Source organism: Lycium ferocissimum, chromosome 9, assembly GCF_029784015.1.
Source record: "Lycium ferocissimum isolate CSIRO_LF1 chromosome 9, AGI_CSIRO_Lferr_CH_V1, whole genome shotgun sequence".
In the NCBI taxonomy this organism is placed as follows: domain Eukaryota; kingdom Viridiplantae; phylum Streptophyta; class Magnoliopsida; order Solanales; family Solanaceae; genus Lycium; species Lycium ferocissimum.
The window spans coordinates 20,630,223-20,651,687 of NC_081350.1; the positions used below are offsets into that span (position 1 = coordinate 20,630,223).

The window sequence follows — 21,465 nt, forward strand, 5'->3', positions numbered from 1 at the left end:
ACAGGCACAATTCAGTGCACCTATATTATTAGCAAGACAAGGTGGCTGAACCTTATCTCCCTCTTGGTACCAAATCAACCTTTTCTTGACAAATTCACTTACAAAATTGTCAAGCATTTCAGTTGTAACAAGAGGCATAACGACCACGTACATGTGCCATGTCTCTTTCACATAAGAGCTGCCATTTATGAATAAAATCCTGTTCCATCGGTCTCTCGAAAACGACTGTGATGCTATGTTCATTGAGCACGTAATGCACTTATCCCCGAGTTTCGAAGGCTATTTTTCAAATAACGAGCATTTTTTAGGAACCTTTTGGCATCTTCTTGAAGTGTCATATGACACTTTTTGCACAAACTATATATCATAAGAAATTGGTGCATGGTTACCTCGACTGCCTGAAATTGTGGCATCTGTTGTAGCAATACACTCAATAATCCTTGAGAGTATGTCAACGTACGTGCTTTTTTCTTGCTATTTGTATGCCACAAGGCATTGGACATCCCAAGAATTTGTGGCCGGAGACACTGACACTTCCAATTGGCTTCTTGAATGTAATTTTAGGTGCCTATATATAGTCATCATTTATTTTGGTATTTATGTAACAGCAGAAAAAAGAAAAAGAAACTTAGTTCTCTAACAATTTAAAGTAGAAGTTAAGTTATATATGCTACAATATGGAGTTTTTGTACACTATTAGTATTATAGTTTAATCTGTTATAGTATGTTAGTTAGTGCTGATAGCTTTCCTGCAAAGTGCTTAGGCTTAAGTTACTGATAGCTAGCTTGTGCAAACTCTTGGGCTTTTAGTGACATACGAGGAATCTGTTTTTTCTTAATTTACTTGAGATCTGGCTCCATAGTCCAAACGAACTAGTTTGTACATAATGACTTACTTTGGTTAAATGAAAATTTTCTGTTTTGACCAAAAAAATTGTTAGTTAGTACTATTTATCAGGTTATTAATATATTACTCCACTAATCATGTTTATCGACCATCAGAAATTTACTTGTAATTATTGTATAGGCAGAGGCAAATACTTGTAATTATTGTATAGGCAGAGGCAAACCCAGGATTTTAGTTCTATGGTTCAACGTAACTTTTAAGGCTCTTAACATGAATCACATTGAAAGTCACAGGAATCAAAATGACCCAAAAAAAAAATCTTTTGAACCAAAATACCCCAATAAAAAAAAAAGGTTACGTAAGCATTTTTTATTTTATCAGGCTTAAAGCACTTAACCGTGAAGCGGTTAAATGCTTTAGCGCAGAAAAACCGCGTATGAACAATATTTTCTCTCCCCTATAGCGCAAAAAATGTCGGGTGCGCTTATATCACTCAACTTAAAAACCCATCGGGTTCCACCACTGGTCCCTCCAGTGGCAAAAAAAAAAAAAAAAAAAATTCAAAAACGCCATTGGAGGCGATTTCAAGGTGGGCCCCACATCAAAATACGTCGTTTTCTATTAATTTTCATCGGGAAAGTTTAAATTCTCGATATATTCAAGTCAAGGAGCAAGATTCTAAGCTCGAATTGTGGGAAAAAGCGGCGTACAACTCGACTAACACAAATCTTCAAAAAAATTTCGATTAAGGTTTTTTACTATGAACTTTTGTTATTAATTTGTTATATACATTATATTGTACGCATGTTTAACATTTAATTGTCGTTAATTTCCAAAAAAAAAAAAAATCAAATTTCGTTTTTTTTTTTTTTTTGGTTTGATCGGTCAAAATTTTTGCTGGCTTTTGCCACCATTTTTTTTTTTTTTTTTTTTTTTGTGGCTAATTCATTAATTGTTAAATGTGTATGAATTGTTAATTTGTTAAATGTTTATGAATTATTAAGTTGTTATATGTTTATGAGTTGCTAATTTGTTAATTGTTTATGAATTGTTAATTGTTAATGAATTATTATTTTGTTAATTGATTATGAATTAATTAGTTGTTAAATATTGGTTATGAATTGAAAGAAGTTGATTGGTAATGAATTATTATTTTGTTAACACTTTGTTTGGATGATTGTTATATATTGTTTCATAATGTATCGTATTGTGTTGTACTGTATAGGACCAAATCAGTCGTTACATAAAATAGGACCTTTCGTCGTTACATAACGATGGATTTAACGATAAAATACAATAAAATTAAAGTAACAATCAAAGCAAACATTTTAAACTAACAACACAATATAATACAATAGGTAACAACCATCCAAACAAGTTGTAAATGATTATGAATTGTTAATCTATATTATTTTAAAAGCATGAATATATATTTTAAATAAAAAAAATATTATCTAAAAAAGAATAGTTAAAGTTCTTCTTTTCATAAATACATAGTTAACGATGAAAATGTAAAGTTTGTAGGAAAATATGTGGTCGACGACTATACTCTTTTAGTCTAATTTTATCATAGTTGTGTTGGCTATTTGGTCAACTAAAAATATATCACATATTCAAAATAGAGTTCTAAACAAATATTACTGCTGAATTTCGATTCCCAAACTAATTAACTTAAAAGTCTTTGCCATCACATAATTCAAAACTAATTAACTTAAAAGTCTTTGCTATCACATATGTGTCCTTACTATCACATATCAAATTTACTGCACATTTAATATGACAAAAGTCATGTTGAAAATAATTATTTTTATTCCAATATTTGGTTGGAGAGTGAAAATAATTTTTGGAAAAGACTATCTAATAAAGATTTATACATTCAAAATAAATTCAAAATAAATATTGTATTCAAGATAATAAGTAGATATTTTTTTTCCAAGTTGCTTATCAATAGGATATAAATAATATTATAAAAATCGACAAGAAATATTCTGTACAGCATAACGCACGTACATGCAGACTACATACCCCCAAAATATAGTAATCTCCTATTATGTTAATTATGCCATTGTTATTTTATTTATTTGTGAAATTGTTTATCCCATGTTAATTATTCACAAGATATAATATAACATAATTCGCATATTCCCTACAAATTATTAATTAGTTAATATAATTTATCTTTCATTTCAAGAATAATGACTAATTTAGTTTGTACAGACCGGACTCTTTAAAGGATCCGATGTTCCCCTCGGGCCCGATGATCACTCGGGCCCGCTTTCATGACATCGTATTGTCTTTACAAGGCAATCATAGGTCGAGTTATTACGCCGGTACTCATGCGGATATCGACTCAGTTCCTCCGTCCCCGTAGTCGGCAGAGCGTGGACTCTTTACGTGAGCGCTCCCCATACCCTCGCGTCTTAGGAGATATTGTTTCGGGGTGGCATCTATCACTTGCGTGGTCCGTCGGTCGGTACAATTACGATCGGGCGCTCACATGGCCATGGTCAGCCGCGGGAGGCCGTGAGACACATACCTTCCATCTTCGCACCGCGAGGCCACGATTACACCCGTGACGCGGGAGGTCTTCTTTGACTGCGAGTGGGGATGGAGAGCCACGGAGACACCTGCACGAGCCTCCACCCGGTCCGACCTGGTGGGACCGACTAGGCTCACCCACTTCGCCGAACGCCGCGGCCCGGGACATTCGCACAGAGCCGGGTCTCGCCCTAGCGGCGAAGCTCATATAACTCCTATGTATTATTTTTGTGCAAGCTTTCCATCTCTTTTGCATAGCCACTAACCAATTTGAGGTAGGACGAGAAATTGCCTCGCAGTATGTAGAAGGATCAACTCCTTCGGGAATTTCTTGTGCAACTGTAAGAGCATAAGTAATAAGCCCATCATCATTAGTGTCAGCATATCGAGCGGGCTTCTTTATAACTCGTCTCGATCTATCACGAGCAATAACATGATCATCCTCCACCTGTGGCTCGACGGGACGTGTGGCACTAGTACTTGACTCATCAACAGGAGCCTCCGCGCTAGCTTAAGGAATTGTAGAAGAAATAGGGCCAACTTCGTGTGTTTCATGGCTCACTTCTATCTCCACCTCCTCACTGGCATCTTATCATCATTACCCGTATAGAAAACAACAGACTCTTTCCCAGAAGATAACATAGAGGCCTTATTAAAAGTCACACCCCGACTCTGAATAATTTTCTTGGAGCTAGGATACCATAAACGATATCCTTTAGACTCAGAAGCATAACCAAGAAACACGCAGTTAACAGCCCTGGGGGCTAGCTTCCCATCATTAACATGAGCGAAAACAGTGTATCCAAAAACTCTAAGAATAAAGTAGTCAACGGGATTACCAGACCAAACTTCTTTGGGAATTTTAAAGTCAATAGATAAATGTGGAGACAAGTTGACGAGGTAACAAGCCGTAGAAATGGCTTCGGCCCATAAACCACGGCGGTGCCATAAACTAGCATTTGAGAGCATATAACGATTGTGCTCTCTCAAGTAATGTTCTGTTTATACGTTCTTCAACTCCGTTCTGCTGGGCTTATGAACGAGAGTCTTATGTCTAGCAATACCATAAATAGCGCAGAACTCCAAACCATCATCAGTCCCGAGCTTTTAAATTTTTCGGCCAGTCTGATTCTTAACAAGGGCTTTGAATTTCTTAAAATAGGGAAACGCTTCACTTTTCTGTCTTAGAAATTAAACCTAGACCTTACGAGAAAAATCATCAATGAAAGTCAACATGTAGCATTTTTCTCCAAGGGAAGGAACTTTGGAGGGACCCCATAAATCCAAATGAATATAATCAAGAATGCCCTATGTACGGTGTTTTGCTATAGCAAAACTAACTCTCTTCTGTTTCCCAAAAACGCAATGATCATAAAAGTCAAGTTTACCCGTATCAGTTCTATCAAGAAGACCTCTTTTGCTCAGAATGGTCATACCTTTCTCACTCATATAGCTCATACGCATATGCCATAAACGGGTGAGATCATTGTCGGATAATGAAGTAGAAACGGCTACAGATCCCGTCACAATTGAACCCTACAGGTAATAGAGAGTCTCACGTCTTGTTCCTTTCATCAAGACCATAGCACCTTTTGAAACCTTGAGAACTCCACCTTAATTTGAATATTTACATCCAAGAGATTCAAGTACCGAGAGGAAATAAGGTTCCGTTTCAAGTCAGGAACATGACGAATGTTGGTCAAGGTCCTGATAACACCATTATGGGACCTAATTTTTACAGTACCAATCCCAATAACGTTGCATGGGGCATCATTCCCCATTAGGACAACACCACAAGCTTTCTCATATGTTGAAAACCTATCCTTATGAGGACACACGTGATATGTACATCTAGAATCAAAAACCCATTCAGAAGAATTTTTCTTATCAACAGAGATAGCCATCAAAACATCACCTTCGAAATCACTTTCAACGACTCCTGCTTCAGCAGTTTTCTACAACATTTTGTTATTTTCTTCTCTCTCTAGTTTATTCTTCAACTTATGACAATCACCAACTACGTGGTTTGTCTTCTTGCAGTATTTGCAGAATTTTCCATTGTTGAATTTACAGCCTTTAGACTTGGACCTAAAATTCTTTCTATTACGCCCTCTATCATGGGATCTTCCTCTAACAGACAAACCTTGTCCTTTTTCTTCAGAACGCACTTCAAAATCAAAATTTTCTTTGGACAAGAAATTAGATTTGACATCCTCATAACTCAGTGTTTCATTACCACTATATAGCATGATTTCTTTAAAGTGCTTATATGTAGAGGGTAGGGAGACCATCAACAATATTTCTTTATCTTCATCTTCGAGCTTAACATCTAAATTTTCTAGGTTAAGAATAACAGAGTTGAACTCATCAAGATGATTTTGAATGGGGGTACCTTCAGCCACAGAGAATGTGTATAACCATTCCTTCAGACGAATTTTATTTGCGAGACTTTTCGTCATGTAAAGTGACTCTAACTTCAACCAGAGGCCTGCAGCAGTAGTCTCATGAATAATCTCGCGAAGAACCGTCTTAGATAGACATAGTAGGATATTTGAAAGCGCCTTTTCATCCAATTCCTCCCACTGATCATCTGTCATAGACTTGGGTTTCGTGGATTTCCCAAGAAGAGCCTTTTTTAATCCGTTCTGGGTGAGAACGGCTTGTATCTGAACTTTCCAGATATTGAAGCTTATCTTCTTTGTCGCACTTCTCGATATCAAACTTGGTTACAGTAGACATCCTGGATCTTAAGCGCTCTGATGCCACTTGTTAAGAATTAAACAAGCGATGCAGCGAAACCGATTAGGATGCACCAACACGAGAACAATAATGCAAGAAAGCAATAAAAGTAATGAACACAAGATTTACGTGGAAACCCAAGACAGGAAAAACCACGAGGCGCGAAGCCCACAGAAATCAACTATAAGGTGAGGAGTACAAAATGATCTTGTGTGTAGTCTTGATAGTCTTGATATCTTTTTCTTGATGTTCTGACTGAAAATCTCCTTTAAATAGGGGTTGAAGACGTTTAAAATCCCAATTGGAATGGGACAAGCCAATCGAATCCTAATTGAAATGGGAAAATTATCGAATCCTAGTTGGAATGGGACAATTTCGTGAAACCCTTTTGGGACATATTCTAACATCAACAGGGGCGGAGCCGACACAGTAGTTGCGGGTTCGGTCGAACCCAGTAACTTTGGTTGAAACTTTGTATTTGTCTTGAAAAATTTATTGAATATGTATAAATTGTTACTTTAGAACCCAATAACTTAAAAGAATTAGAATCCCGAACCCACAAGCTTTAAATCCTGGCTCTGCCTCTGAACATCAAGCTTGCAGTGTAGGATGTCATAATATTCTAAAACATGAAGTGTACTTTACGATCATATAGATGTGGATATAATAACCTAGATTACCAATTAGGATTTTCTTTCAGTATTAAACTGTTATTATATGTATGAACTGAAGTTGAGACTATGATTTGAACTTCAAACCTTGAATAATAACATTTCAAAATTTCAAACCTTGGGGTGAAAGTTTGAAGAGCTCAGGTCTAAAGTTTAAAGTTTGATTCCACAGTAGCTAAATCTTACTAAATACGTTGTGATTTTGTCTATGCTTTAAAAGTGATCCTAAAAGAGAATATTTCTGCAATTTGACCATTGAACTAGTGGATTTCTGCCCTCCCAAGTGGGTAGGTAGCGAAAGTGCAAGCTGAAGTGCTTGCACACCATGCTTCTTTGAGGTCACTGTTTATATTTTGTCTCATTTAAAAAATATATAAAGATAATTCATTCTCTATATAACTGGAGAGAATGAAACATTTATGTTACTGTTTTCGGACAACTTTGCTCATTATATTTGTATAGAGTTTGTTCATAAAATGATAGTTATTCGAAAACTTTAAACTATCGAGTCTAAAGTTTAAGGTGAACTTGAATAAAACCTTCGGGACAACTTTTAACAAAGTAGTCTAAAGTTTGGTCATAATTTTTTTATAGTTCTACATGACCTTTAGACCATCATTTCCGGTAAACTTGAGTGAAACCTTCCGCTTGCAAGAAGCGAGAGATTATAATTTGCAAATTCTTTTTTAAAAATGGACAAATATAAATTAAAATTAAAAAACACTTGATTAAATTTCTTTAATAGTGCATGACTTTACAAAGCCCAAACACTTACTTTTTAGGCGGGAATTGAACAAATAGTTGACTTTTAGGGGCATCATTGAAACATAATCAATCTATAAATGTTTAATTAAAGTCTAGTTACTCTGAAGTAAGTAATTGATATTTGAAAAAAAAAATATAAAGACTAAGGGTGTGTTCGGTATGGAGGAAAATGTTTTCTAAAGAAAATGTTTTCCTGGAAAATGTGTTCTTCGAAAATAAGTGAATTTCTACCTACTTTCTCATGTTCGGATTGTTAATGAAAAATAAGTGACTTTTTACTTCTTTTTTTTCATGTTTGGTTGATTAGTGGAAAATAAGTGAATTTCTTGCTTATTTTCTGATGTCCGGTTGGTTAATAGAATTTTTTTTTCGAAAAATCCCACCCAAGCCCCACGAACCCCACCACCCCACCCACCACAACCCCAAGCACCCACCCTCCACTGCCCACCCCCCAATCCTATCGCCACCCAACCAACACCCTCGGACGCGGCTCTCATCTTCCTGCCCCTACCCCACACCACCACCCACTTAAACCCCCGCGTTAGCTCCGCCAACCCCTTCCAAATTTTCTATTTCATATATTTTATTTTTCTTTTATAAAAAAAGGAAAATTTTTTCTTACCTCACCCCACCCCCACAATCCCATTTTTTTTATAAAAGTAAAATAAAATATATGAAATAGAAAATTCGGGAGGGGCATGGACGCGCAGGGGGGTTGGTGGTTTAAAAAATCAAACAAAAAATTTTAAAAAAAATTGGAGGGTGGTGGGGTCAGGGGTGGGTGCATGGGGTAGGGGGGTATAAAAAACCCAAAAAAATTTAAAACTTTTTTTTAAAAAAAATTGGACAGGGTTGGGGGGTGGGGGAATGAGTTGGGTGGTGTTGGGGGTGGGAGTGGTTGGGGTTTTGGGGTGGGTGGTAGGGTAGTGTTAGGGTGGTTGGTGGAATGCCATTTGTTGGACTAGTTTTCCCTATTTTCATTAGGAAGTCATTTTCCTCATTTTTAAGGAACTTGTTTTTCTGAAGAAAGTATTTTTCAAAATTTTTGACCAAACGAATATGAGAAAAAAAAATATAAGACCACTGAGAGAAAGAAGCAAAGATCTAGAGTCCGTTTGGATTGGCTTATAAGTTGGTCAAACCAACTTATAAGCCATTTTTAACTTATTTGTATGTTTGGTAAAAATAGAAAACAACTTAAATTAAGTTAAAAAGTGCTTAAAAGAAGCCAAAATCAAGAAGTTGCTCAACCCCAACTTATTTTATTTTTTGCTTAAAAGCCATTTTGGTTTAACCAACAACTTTACCCTTTTATTTCTTATATTTTCTGTTAATTCCAATACTACCTTTACTTTTGAAACCCTTTAAGCACTTTTATCCAAACACATAACTACTTATTTATAAAATAACTTTCAAGACTTAAAAAAAGACTATAAGTAAGTATCTTAAAAGCCACTTTTTTCCGGCTAATCCAATAGAGCTACTATTACATTTATCAAGGAAGAAAGAGAGACGGAAAACGAGAAAAAGCTTATCCAAAACATGGCGTGTAAATTGATCGAAACAATTAATTTGAAAACAAACTATTGAGCCTCAACAACTGTGAACTGTGCTACATATAGACAAAGAGTCTAAATATAAGCAGATACAGAGTTTTATGTTTTCATCAATCAAGTCCTAAAACGAAAGGCTTACCCTTTGACTTGTAGTCACGCTTAGAAACACTTCAAACTTAGCCTTTTCAATTTCACACTTTCTGTCTCTAGCAGAATCTAACTCCAGTCTTAAAGTCTAAATTGGAATTGAATGCAGTTCAATTTTAGACTTTTGGAGTCTGAAGTTGATATTTGGCAGAGCCTAACTTCAAACCTTATTGCCTGAGTTTTTTCGTATAAAGTGTAAGGAAATTTTTGTTCGAATTCTATTCACTCATTATAATATAGCTAAAACTTTAAATAAGTTTAAGAAGCAATACGTTTTAAACAGTAAGATCACAAGCGGCTACTTGGTGTCATTTCTGGAGATATTAATACGGAAGTCATCCAACTATGGTAATGATATTCCAAAGTCATCCAACAAGGTCGTCCAACTTTCCATATATCACATTAAAAGTCATCCAATTAATATTTGGCAAGAAAATATAAACATTTAATTCAGCTACATGGACTTTTTCTTTTTTTCGTCAGTCCACATGGCAATAAAACCCGACCGACCTAAACAAACCGATAACCCAAATTAACCCTTATTAATTTTATTCTCTCTTAATTAAAATAGATTTTTATTTGCTCTCAAAAAATTTAACCACTCGTTTTATTAAAATCATGTCGTCTTCTTTTTCCTTCTCTCAGGCAAAATTCATAAGGATTTTTTTTTTAACAACATTAAGTAAATGTAATTCTTGAAATCTAGTCATTCCTTCTAATCCATAAATTGGAACCCCGTCAATATTAATATCCCTTTGTTTTCTATAGGAGTACAATTTATGGATTTTTTAACGACATTGGATTATGGATTTGGGTTGGGTCGGGTCTTATTGTCATATACTGAGAAAAAAAAGTCCATATAGATTTAATTAAACATGTCATATTTTGTTTGCCAAATATTAATTAGTGACTTTTAATGTGATATAGAAAAAATTGAGTGACCTTGTTGTTATAAAAAAAGAAATATGAAATTGAAATATCATTACTCATAATTGGGTGACCTTTTGAGTTACTATCTTATCATTTATGCTATTTTGCGTCATGTAAATAATTCGACCTTTTGAAAAACAATAGCGAATTTACCTTAGGTGTTGCGAACATATTGGGAAAAGGGGGGGCTCCTTTCAACTTTCTTATTCTGGCAAATGGTCAACTAAGAAGGAATTGTTAGTCAACTCCGTACCAACTCGTAAGATCTTGTAAAGTCATAGAATGTGGTGCTTCTGCCACCTATTCTTTCTTAGTAAAAAAACTTTAAGAAATTGAATTATTAAACCAATTGTTAGGTTACAGAGTTGAACCATTTCAATGCATAAGTCAGGATCCAAGCAAAAGGTCGGTCACCGCTCATTTGTGTTACCGCGTCACCCCTTCTAATAAATTTTAGTCCACTTTCTTACCTAATTATTCACTTTCTAATCCCTTCTAATAAAATTTTAGTCCTTCTTGAGTCAACGTGTTAACTTTGTGGTTTTCACAGGTGTCTATTGGCCTATTGCTCTCTCGGTCAAAACCATAGTTCATTGTTTTCAAGATTTAAAGTTATAAAATTTGAAATTTAATCCTTTTAGATTAATAGATTTTAAATTAATACTCCCTCCGGATCAAAAAGAGTGTCCGCATAGCCATTTGCACACCCCTTCAGAAAATACTAACTTTTAGATAAAATATGTAATTTTGACTAAACTGCCCCTAATTAAATAGGTATTGGGATTTGATCATCTAACACTTAATATGGGCAAATCTGGAAAGATAAGAATAATTCTTTCTTGATTTGATAAGTGGACACTCTTTTTTACTCAAGAAACAATGACAAGTGGACACTCTTTTTGATCCGGATGGAGTAATTGATACATAATAAATAGAGTAATTTTTAAAAATAAATACAGAGTTGGACTAAATTAAGTTATTAGGTTCGAACTTGTACCTTCTACTTTACCTCTATCTCTTATTCTAGCTATGAATTCGGGAGACGCCAGTAACTTTGGTCAAATTATATATTTGTGCTAAGCAATCTACAAAATATGTAGAAATAATTTTTTCAACAGCTATTAAACTGCCTTTTTAAAAAATATAAAAATCATAACTCGAATTTTTTAATGCGTATCTGATCAATCTATTAGTCTCTTAACTAGTGTTGATTTTATACACCGATAGAGCAATCAGATATGGTATGACTACAACCACAGCGCCCAGCGGAGAAAAAGAGGGTAAAACAATGAACTATGGTTTAATGGCTTGTTTTAAGCATTAGGCTCAATTGATGATAAACATGACTAGGGTAGCTTGGGATGAGTAAAGTACACGTACGTAGTATGTTATTTTACGTATACTGATTATATTCACCAAGAGTAAGCATAGCATCTATCATGATTAGTCACAAGATTAAATAATTAATCTTAGTCTAATTAATCCATGTCGCTGCTGCATTTAGCTGGATTTCACTTCACGTGTTAACTACGTAAAAAGAAATAAAGAAACATCAAACGTCTCCTATAAAGTACTTAAGTTATATACGCTGATGTTGTGAATTTTTTTTACACACGACCAATGTAGTTTAACATGCGAGATTATCTTTTTACTATTTTCATAAGTAATCAATTACTTGTAAGAAATCAGGTCACTCAAAAAATAATTATAGATAAGCCTTTTTAAAATAGTGATTTGTAATCTTAAAATAAGACAAATTACCTGCTATAATAGGTAAAAATGAACCGATTGAGCAAAATTTCTTAAACTGATGTTGTATATAACTTAAATTTGTAGTATAATTACCTCAAATGAAATGATTATATAATTAAGTGTTTTTTATACTTCTGGTAGATAGACTTAAAACTCATGCTATAAATACCCTTTCTAGCTAGTCACAATATCATCACAAACCAACTTTAGCCATATATACTTGCCAACTTCTCTCAGCTTTAAAGAATTGAACCACCAACAAGATCATATTCAATCTTCATGGAATACTCAACTCACATAGCTTCAAGTACCCTCATCAACTCCTTTCAACCCAAAGAAAAAAACACCATCTTCAACCACCAAATTTCAGCCAGAATCCGCCTAGCAACCGAACTAGACGTGCCACATCTTCACAAACTCGTTACACAAATGGCAGAATATCATGGCCTATCAGAAATATTCACTACCACAGAAACATCACTTTGCAACAATTTATTCAAATCATCAAATCCTCCTTTTCATTCTCCCACAGCCCTCATCCTAGAAATTTCTCCCAACCCTTTTCCTATAACCACAAAATTATCCGACCTTAGTACTGATTTCATCCCTATTATCAAGAACAATTGCAATCTTGATAATTTGGAAATTTCGGACCCTGAACTCGAGACTTTTAAGTCCAAATTTAATGGTGAGAATAATAATTGCAACGTTTATGTAGCGGGTCATGTGATTGTTTTTCCTAGCTACAATGGTTTTTTTGAGAAGCCTGGTTTATATTTAGACCAAATGTTTGTGAGGAAGTGTTATAGGGGGATGAGGTTTGGAAAAATGTTATTTTCTGCCGTTGCATTGCAAGCTGAGAAAATGGGAATGGGGATGGTTGATTGGCTTGTGGCTGATTGGAATGAAGAAAGTATTAATTTCTATGAGAAAATGGGGGCTCATTATATTCCGGAATATAGGCTTTGTAAATTGTATGGAGATCAGCTTCAACAATATGCCAAGAAATCTGATTGATGATCACTTTTTCATCTTCTTAATTACTACTAGTAGTTCTTTTGTTTAATTTTCTCTAAGCTTTGTTGTACTATTATTATTTCAGAATTGATGTAAGTTTAAGCAGTACCCGTACATTGATTCGATAGGTACTTATGTTTATGAGAAATATTATAGTGATATAATACGACCTTCTTTGGAAAGAACCTATTGACACACAAATCAGGTTGTTCAGATTTTTCTAGGAATGTATCCCGACTATTTTTTTTTTTATGGTTAAATAACTTTGTCTCCATTGATTAGTTATGTGCAAAAAGTTACATATTTTATACGTGATTATTGAGATTGGATTACTCTACGTCCTAACCAAAAACGAAAAGCAGAAAATTCAACGTGGATCATAACTATTTGAGCAGTTGGTTTAAACTAGGGGTACAAAGTAAAACCGACAAACCGCATTAAACCGATAAACCGAGTCAAACCGAGAAAAAACCCGATTAGGTTTTGGTTTGAGCAGTTTTGCTTGGTGTTAAAAAAAACCCGCATCATAATTAGTTTGGTTTGGTTTTAACTAAAAAAAGTCAAACCGAACCAAACCAACCCGACATTATATGTATTCAATTTTTAAAATATTTTATACATAAACATATTTACTTGTAATGTAATTTATAAATATTTCTTAAATTTTTTCTTACTTTTTTATTATTATCATATTATTCAAGCTTGAACTTAGAATTTTGAATGTCAATAAGTTTTATATCCTATGGATGTTAAGTCACTCAAATAAAGTCCAAACCAAAACCAACTCAACACTAATGCTAACAAAAGAAATTCAATTTACCACTAGGAATGACAATAATGTTGGATATCTATTCTTTAGTTTTGCATAATTGATTTAGAGAGTGAAAATACATAACTTAAGTTTTTTTCTTTGTCATGTAATTAATACTTATTAGCCGTACTTATTTTAGCATGACTTAGTATTTTTAGATTATGGTCATTTTCTTTATGGCTTGTTAATTAGCTACTTATTTTAACCGATTTTATTAGCTTTTGTTGAATATTTTAATACAATGTCATCACTCTTCTCACATTTTGTGTTATTTTCTTAAGAAACACCTTAATTATATAGTTGTATCTTACTAGGATTAAAGAAATATTTGAAGTAAAAGTTATATGGTTTGTATCAAGACTATTCCGGAAAAAAAAATCGAAAAATCCGAGAAAACCGAATAACCCGAGGTTGAAAACCCCGAATTTTATTGGTTTGGTTTGGTGTATAAATTTAAAAACCCGACACAACTGATTTGGTTTGGTGTTTAAAAAATCCGAATCAATCCGGTCCATGTACACCCCTAGTTTAGACTGTTTGATTTTGAAGGACGGTAAATTCCACCTGTCCATGTTAATTAGGTCCCCTGATGTTCTTGGGGAGAATAGCAAAAGAGTTGAACACCTGGATTTCATCGTTCAAATTAGCTAATCTGTCTGTAGGTCGATTGGCCGATTGGCTTTTCTGAAACAGTGACTGATCTTGAATTCAGGTTTTTCAACTAAGTTCTGAATGTCATTTAAGTAGCTAGGAATTCTCCAGGGAACTTCCCACTCTCTCTTTATGCATTTAGTTAGTAAAATTTTCAGACAATCAACTTTTTTCTCTCAAATTTACTTGTTTGATATTTCGTCTATCGGAAATAACCTCTCTAGTACCTCCAAAGATAGGGGTAGGGTATGCATATCCTCTATCCTCTCTCCAGACCCCACTTGTGAGATTATACTGATTATGTTGTTGTTGTAGTACTTGTTTGATATTCCGATTTTAAAGCTTTAAACGTTTTATATGATTTGCTCCTACAGCTATGCGGAAAATAACATTTTAAGAAAGATTCTATATGTTTTGAATTAATGAATGTTGAAGATGAACGAGCAGTAGACGTTCTTAACCAGAAATAAAAAAACCAATCGAGTGTAAAAACTAATAAAATAGTAAGAGTTTTGATAATTACATGCTGGGATGAAAAAAAATTATACAGACAATGTATAAAAGTGCATTTTCTAATTGGGAATCGTTTCACTTACACGTTTAATAAAGGACACAAGCGGGTGTATGCCATTCAATTACTTTGGGTTATCAAATGTTGACCGTCAGAGATTCAAAATTTAAATTTTATGAGTTCTGAATTCTATGATAACTATTTCAAGTGCTAATAGATGAGGTCTAGATTTGAAATTTGTTTATATTTGACGAATTTCATAACACAAATACAGAGAAGCGAGTCAAAAACTTCTTGAGACAGATTTGCTGGTTATCTTAGATAGCCTGCTTTTAAAGTCTCCCAGAAAAATTCAACATTTAAGGGGCCAATATAGATGATTGAAGCTGCTATTAAACTTTATTCAAGTATTTTTTTCAAAATTACATTTATGCAAACGAAATGAAAATATTGGGAGGATCCCAACTAACAAATTGCTCCAACAAAATGTAACTAGTACAAATTCTGCGATAAAAGTACTCATCAAGTATTATGATGAGGACAGGCACAATTCAGTGCACCTATGTTATTAGCAAGACAAGGTGGCTGAACCTTATTTCCATCTTGGTACCAAATCAACTTTTTCTTGAAAAATTCACTTACATGATTGTCCAGCATTTCAGTTGTAACACCAGGCATAACGACCACATGTGCCATGTCTCTTTCACATGGGAGCTGCCATTTATGAAATATATCCTGTTCCATCGGTCTCTTGAAAACAACTATGATGCTATGTTCATTGAGCATCGCACTTATCCCCGAGTTTCGAAGGCTTTCAAATAACGAGCATTTTTTAGGCACCTTTTAGCATCTTCTTGAAGTGTCATATGACACTTTTTGCTCAAACTATACCATAAGAAAATTGGTGCATGGCCAGCTCGACTGCCTGAAATTGTGGCATCTGTTGAAGCAATATACGCAATATTCCTTGAGAGTATGTCAACATACGTGCTTTTTTTCTTGCTATTTGTATGCCACAAGGCATTGGACATCCCAAGAATTTGTGGCCGGAGACACTTACACTTCCAATTGGCTTGTTGAAGGTAATTTTAGGTGCCTATATATAGTCATCATTTATTTTAGTATTTATGTAACAGCAGAAAAAAAAAAGAAAAAAAAAAACTTAGTTCTCTAACTATTTAAATTTGAAGGTAAGTTATATATGCTACAATATGGAGTTTTTGTACACTATTAGTATTATAGTTTAATATGTTATGGTATGTTAGTTAGTACTGGTAGCTTTCCTGGAAAGTGCTTAGGCTTAAGTTACTGATAGCTTGTGCAAACTCGTGCTTTTAGTGACATACAAGGAATCTGTTTTTTCTTAATTTACTTGAGATCTAGCTCCATAGTCCAAACGAGCTAGTTTGTACATAATGACTTACTTTGGTTAAATGAAAATTTTCTGTTTTGACCAAAAAAAAAAACGTTAGTACTATTTATCAGGTTATTAATATATTACTCCACTAATCATGTTTATCGACCATGAGAAATTTACTTGTAATTATTGTATAGGCAGAGGCAAACCCAGGATTTTAGTTCTATGGTTCAACGTAACTTTTAAGGCTCTTAACATTGAACTCATTATATTTTTAAAGTTAAGGACTCATATCTGGACTTTTACACAAAAGTTTATACTCCGCATGAAAAGTACTGGATTCAAATGACCCGCTATCTAAAAGTTGCATCCGCCCCTGTGTATATATAGGCGATATGATGATTGTGTAAATATTTTTTAGGCCGAACTTAATTTTCTTAAAGTAATTAAATTGTACTTGAACCAATAAAGATGGACCAGAGGAATATGGTGAAACTCTACATTTTTCACAAAGGGTAGTATAAGTCCACTTAATGCTGCATCGCAATGGACGTAGAACTTATCTTGAGAGTAACCACAATCTTTAAGTGTCTTAATAACAAGATCAAGGTTATCAATTCTTCCTTTGAACGTTGTTCCTAAATCAGCAGAAGGTATAGATAGTCATAAAATAGAAATTAAGTAGAACATATAATTTCTGATAGAGGGTAGATAAAAACTTTGAGCAAAGACTACTAGGAATATTCCAGTACGTAATATGATGCATAAATAGTACTCCATTATTTATGGAGTATCTTTTGAAGAAAAAACAAGGTAATACTCAATTACTTTCTTGGGAATGGTGGAAAAAAAAAAAGAAGATAATTACTTCTTGGGAATGGTAAGAAAAAAAATTAATAAGATTACTAGGTGATTTTTTTAACGGAAAAGGGTCAAATATACTCCTGTACTATCGGAAAAGGGCCAAATATATCTCTCGTTATACTTTGGGTTCAAATATACCCCTACCGTTATACTTTAGGCACAATATACCCCTCCACCGTTAAAGTTGACCCAAGTGGACATGTGGCATTGACATTTCGGTGAGGTGGACGTCCCGTGGCATGCCACCTCCCACCCCCTTCACATCTTCACTGCCACTGTCACGACACCTCTCAAACTATCTTCACCATATCTGCCAGCCCTACCACCCATCTCCGCCATACAATGACAATCGCCGCTACCGCCGTTAACCCATTCAATACTCGTCTGGGATGGGATGGAAATTTCAAACAGCAGATATAATGCACAATGAGGGTTAATGATGGGAATTAGGGCGTACATTGTGGACGAAGAGAAGATTAGCGACGACAATTGTACCGACGGCTGCTCCTAGCATAGTTGGCGGCCCAGTTAGCAAACTCCATTTTCTGTATATCATCTCTGATTATTTACCTGCTTTCTCTTTCGCTTCTGCTTTTTCATTTTTCTTCGTCTCTCCCAATGTATGTTTTCGAAAATCGAGAAGAAAGAGCACTTTTGTTCCTAGACTTCCAGGCCCAAAAGAGCATTTCAGTATATTGTATTTTTGCTCATTCAATTTTTGTTCACTACTAAAGATGGGATCTTTAATTTTGTTCAGTTTTTAGGTTAAGTTTTACGAAACCCTTTGAAATTCTAGCCTTAACGATGGCGGCGACTGTTGTCATTGTATGGCGGACATGGTGAAGATAGTTTGAGGGGGTTCATGACAATGGTAGTGAAGATGTGAAAGGGGTGTGAGGTGGCATGCCACGCAGCGTCCACCTCACCGAAATGTCAATGCCACATGTCCACTTTGATCAATTTTAACGGTGGAGGGGTCTATTTGTGCCCAAAGTATAACGGTAGGGGTATATTTGGACCCAAAGTATAACGAGGGGTATATTTGGCTCTTTTTCGATAGTACAGGGGTATATTTGACCCTTTTCCGTTTTTGAAAGAAGTTATTCAGGAACAAATGGACCGTTTTATACTTCACGAACAAGCGTAGATTCAAGGTCGGAAGAATCTGAAACAGACTAAAAAACGGAACCCTTTCTCCCCTCGCTTAGAAAAGCGTTCCTTCTCTCAAAACATTTGAAAAACTGAAATGATATATATTGAAAGAGGGAATGATGAGATTAATTACCAATATTGACATGGAGAATAGCAGGTCTGTTTTGGTTGAGAAGCAATTTTGATCTTAAATCATTGTAATCCATCTCCCCAGTTGACAAGGTCCCAATAACTTCACATTCCATTTTATACATTCTTGCAGCTTTGAAAACTGAATAATGTGATTCTCCCGAAGCAAATAAATTTCCCTCAGGGAATTGTTCTCTCCGGCACCAAAGTGGTAAATAGTTCAAATATATTCTGTCCATTCTCAACTATTAGTCGCTTTGAAAAATTAAAAAATATTTAACATTTTTTTTCAAAAAAAAAAAAAAGGGAAAAGGGTCAAAAATACCCCTCTATTTTGGGAAAAGGGCTAAAAATATCCTCCAAACTAATTTTCGGTCAAAAATACCCCTCACATCATCAAAGTTTTCACATATACCCCTATCTTAACGGAAATTCCCAAATCCGCGAAGATAATCCGGTTTCATTTTTTAAACTCGCTCCATTATTTAAATCCGACCCAACTATATAAAAACCTATGATCCTACAATCACATTTTTTCACCCTGGTCTACATGTTTAAAGGGGATTGTAGGATCGTAAGTTTTTATTTAGTTGGGTCGGGTTTAAATAATGGAGCGGGTTTAAATAATGAAACCAAATTATCTTCACGGATTTGGGAATTTCCGTTAAGACAATGGTATATGTGAAAACTTTGATGACGCGGGGAGTATTTTTGACCTAAAATTAGTTTGGAGGATATTTTTAGCCCTTTTCCCAAAGTCGAGGGATATTTTTGACCCTTTTCCCCAAAAAAAAAGAGTCATTTTTTTTTCTTCTTTTAATATTTATCCTTATGATCTGCCCATCAGTAAAGTGTTAATTATGACATTGAAGGAAAAATGAAGAATAGTTTAGACATAGATAAGATTATTGAATGTCTTTCACAATACAAATTTTAAAAGACAGATAATATGAGCTGACCCTAATAAAATGCCATGAAGGTTTCCTCCTTGTGCCGCAATGTGTAACGTAACCGCAATATTGATCCTTTTCGATTTCCCAAAGCTTGGAAAACCAGTCCAAAACCCCAACTTCAAAGTGTCTTGAGTGCATTCCATAGTGATTTTCAGTGAAGGGATCACCAAAATTGTTCAAGTGATAGCGCAAAAGAGGAGCTAAAGCAGCATACTCATCCAGGGGCGGAGCTACGGCCTCCCAAGGGTGTTCAGCCGAACACCCTTCGCCGGAAAATTATACCGTGTATATAGGTCAAATGCCACTTTTTATGATCATATATGGTAGTTTGAACACCCTTGACACAAGTAAGAGTTGTAGCCTAGCAGTCTAGGGCGTTCAGAGTGTGCTTTGTGGCGCAGGTTCTATTCTAGATAGCAGTTTTGTGGGCTCTTTTTTGGACCATTTTGTTTGTGGATCTATTCCTCTCTCTTTTTAGTAAAAGTTAATAACATAAAAGTTTCCTAATAAAGGAGTAACTATTAAAACTTTAAAGTTATGTAAAAACAAACAAATAATCTTAATTTTTTTTTTATCAAGCAAAACTTAAAGTTTTAAAGGTAAGTTGTACAAAAAATTCTTTAACAAAAAGCTCTAAACCCTCTCAACTCTCTCCCTCCTTTGGTTCTAGGCTTCTAGAGTTTTACTCTTCAGCCATAATTGTGATTAATAATTTAGATCATACATTTATTAGTAGAAATTTTGTTGTCTTCTTCTTTCTTTCTTTTTTTTTTTTTTTTTTTTTTTTGTTTTTGTTTTTTTTAATTATGTTAGTTTTGATTTATAAACTTGTAATTCTATTAAAGTATTTGTATGGTTTAGCTAAATTTTGCAGTGTTTGATTTAAATTTTTTGGTGCATACATTCAACACAAAAAATTATATCGACTTCTTTAAAATTTGAAACCGCATTGACGAGATTAAGAACAAATCGTACTCTATAACAATAGATGTTATGGGGATAACCTGTTGATGCAACAAAAATATATGTCAAAATATATACAACTACTCTTTTCTGTCTCAAGTAGTAGTAGTTTTTTACATATTCCAGAATATTAATTTGACGATTTAGAAAAATATAAGATATTGTATGTTTCTCAAATCTACGTACCCTATGTTAAATTTTGTGTAGTGATAGTTACGTGAAATTTTAAAGAGATTAACACAAGTATAAAACTCCCTCCAATCTAAAATAATTGATGTTTTAGGCTTGAGCACATAAATTAAGAAATTCACTTACTCCTGAAAATTAAGAGTAATTTCACTAAAATACCCTTAATTATGACATAATTATCATGAGGATCGGGAATGTGTCGAGGGAAATTTATTAAAAAAAAATTAAAAAAAAATAATAAAACTTTTGTGAGGCATCAATTATCTTAGACCAACTTTTAGATGCTAAAATATCAATTATTATGGCATTGAGAGAGTATTATGATTAGAGCTATTAAATGTCTTCCTTAATTATAAAGGAATCTCCCCTACAAGTGTATAGTACTGCTTCTCTCTCTAGAATGAGCGCTTCTCTCAGCTAGGGCTGGATGGCGAAGAAGGCAAAACTGGAAGGAGAGGGCAAAGCGGAGCAGGAATTAAACCGGTGGACACGATGAAAAAGGGAATCCCGTAATCGAAAGATGCTAAGAAAATGCGAAGCGTGAATGTGCTTCAAGGTGTAGTACCATTGCAACTACAAAAATCTCCAGCGACAGGACCGCCATGGGTAACACCACTGGCAACGAAGCAGCAGACTGTGGACAAGACGAAGTGTACTCGAAGTGAGAAACAAAGTTCTGAGAAAAGATAAAGCCCAGGGAAGGAATCTTGGGCTGATATGGTAAAAGATGCGACTAAAAGTGTATTAAATACGACCCAAACCCCAGATCCCCAGCTGAGGGGTTTGACTTAGAGGGAGGAGAATTGCCTGCTCCAACTGTGAAATTCACCATGGATGATGTGAAAGAGGAGATAGCATTTTGGCAAACAGCTGCAGTATGCTTTGTACTTGGCTCTAACCCACCCCTGCCTGTTATTGAAGGA

General features: G+C 34.7%; 1 protein-coding gene and 1 pseudogene across 1 annotated transcript; one reads left to right on the forward strand and one right to left on the reverse strand.

Annotated features, from left to right (window-relative positions):
- The first annotated feature begins 12,374 nt into the window (after positions 1-12,374).
- On the forward strand, positions 12,375-12,962 carry LOC132031649 (GCN5-related N-acetyltransferase 8-like). Its single transcript, XM_059421602.1, has one exon. It carries the CDS (start codon positions 12,375-12,377, stop codon positions 12,960-12,962), a length of 588 nt encoding a protein of 195 aa, XP_059277585.1.
- A 2,495-nt stretch (positions 12,963-15,457) lies between these two features.
- Positions 15,458-21,146, reverse strand: LOC132031650 (serine decarboxylase-like; annotated as a pseudogene).
- Between the last annotated feature and the right edge of the window lie 319 nt (positions 21,147-21,465).

Excerpts from the sequence above, each read along its gene's own strand:
- LOC132031649 (XM_059421602.1), top strand. The coding sequence starts at position 12,375 with ATGGCAGAATATCATGGCCTATCAGAAATATTCACTACCACAGAAACA.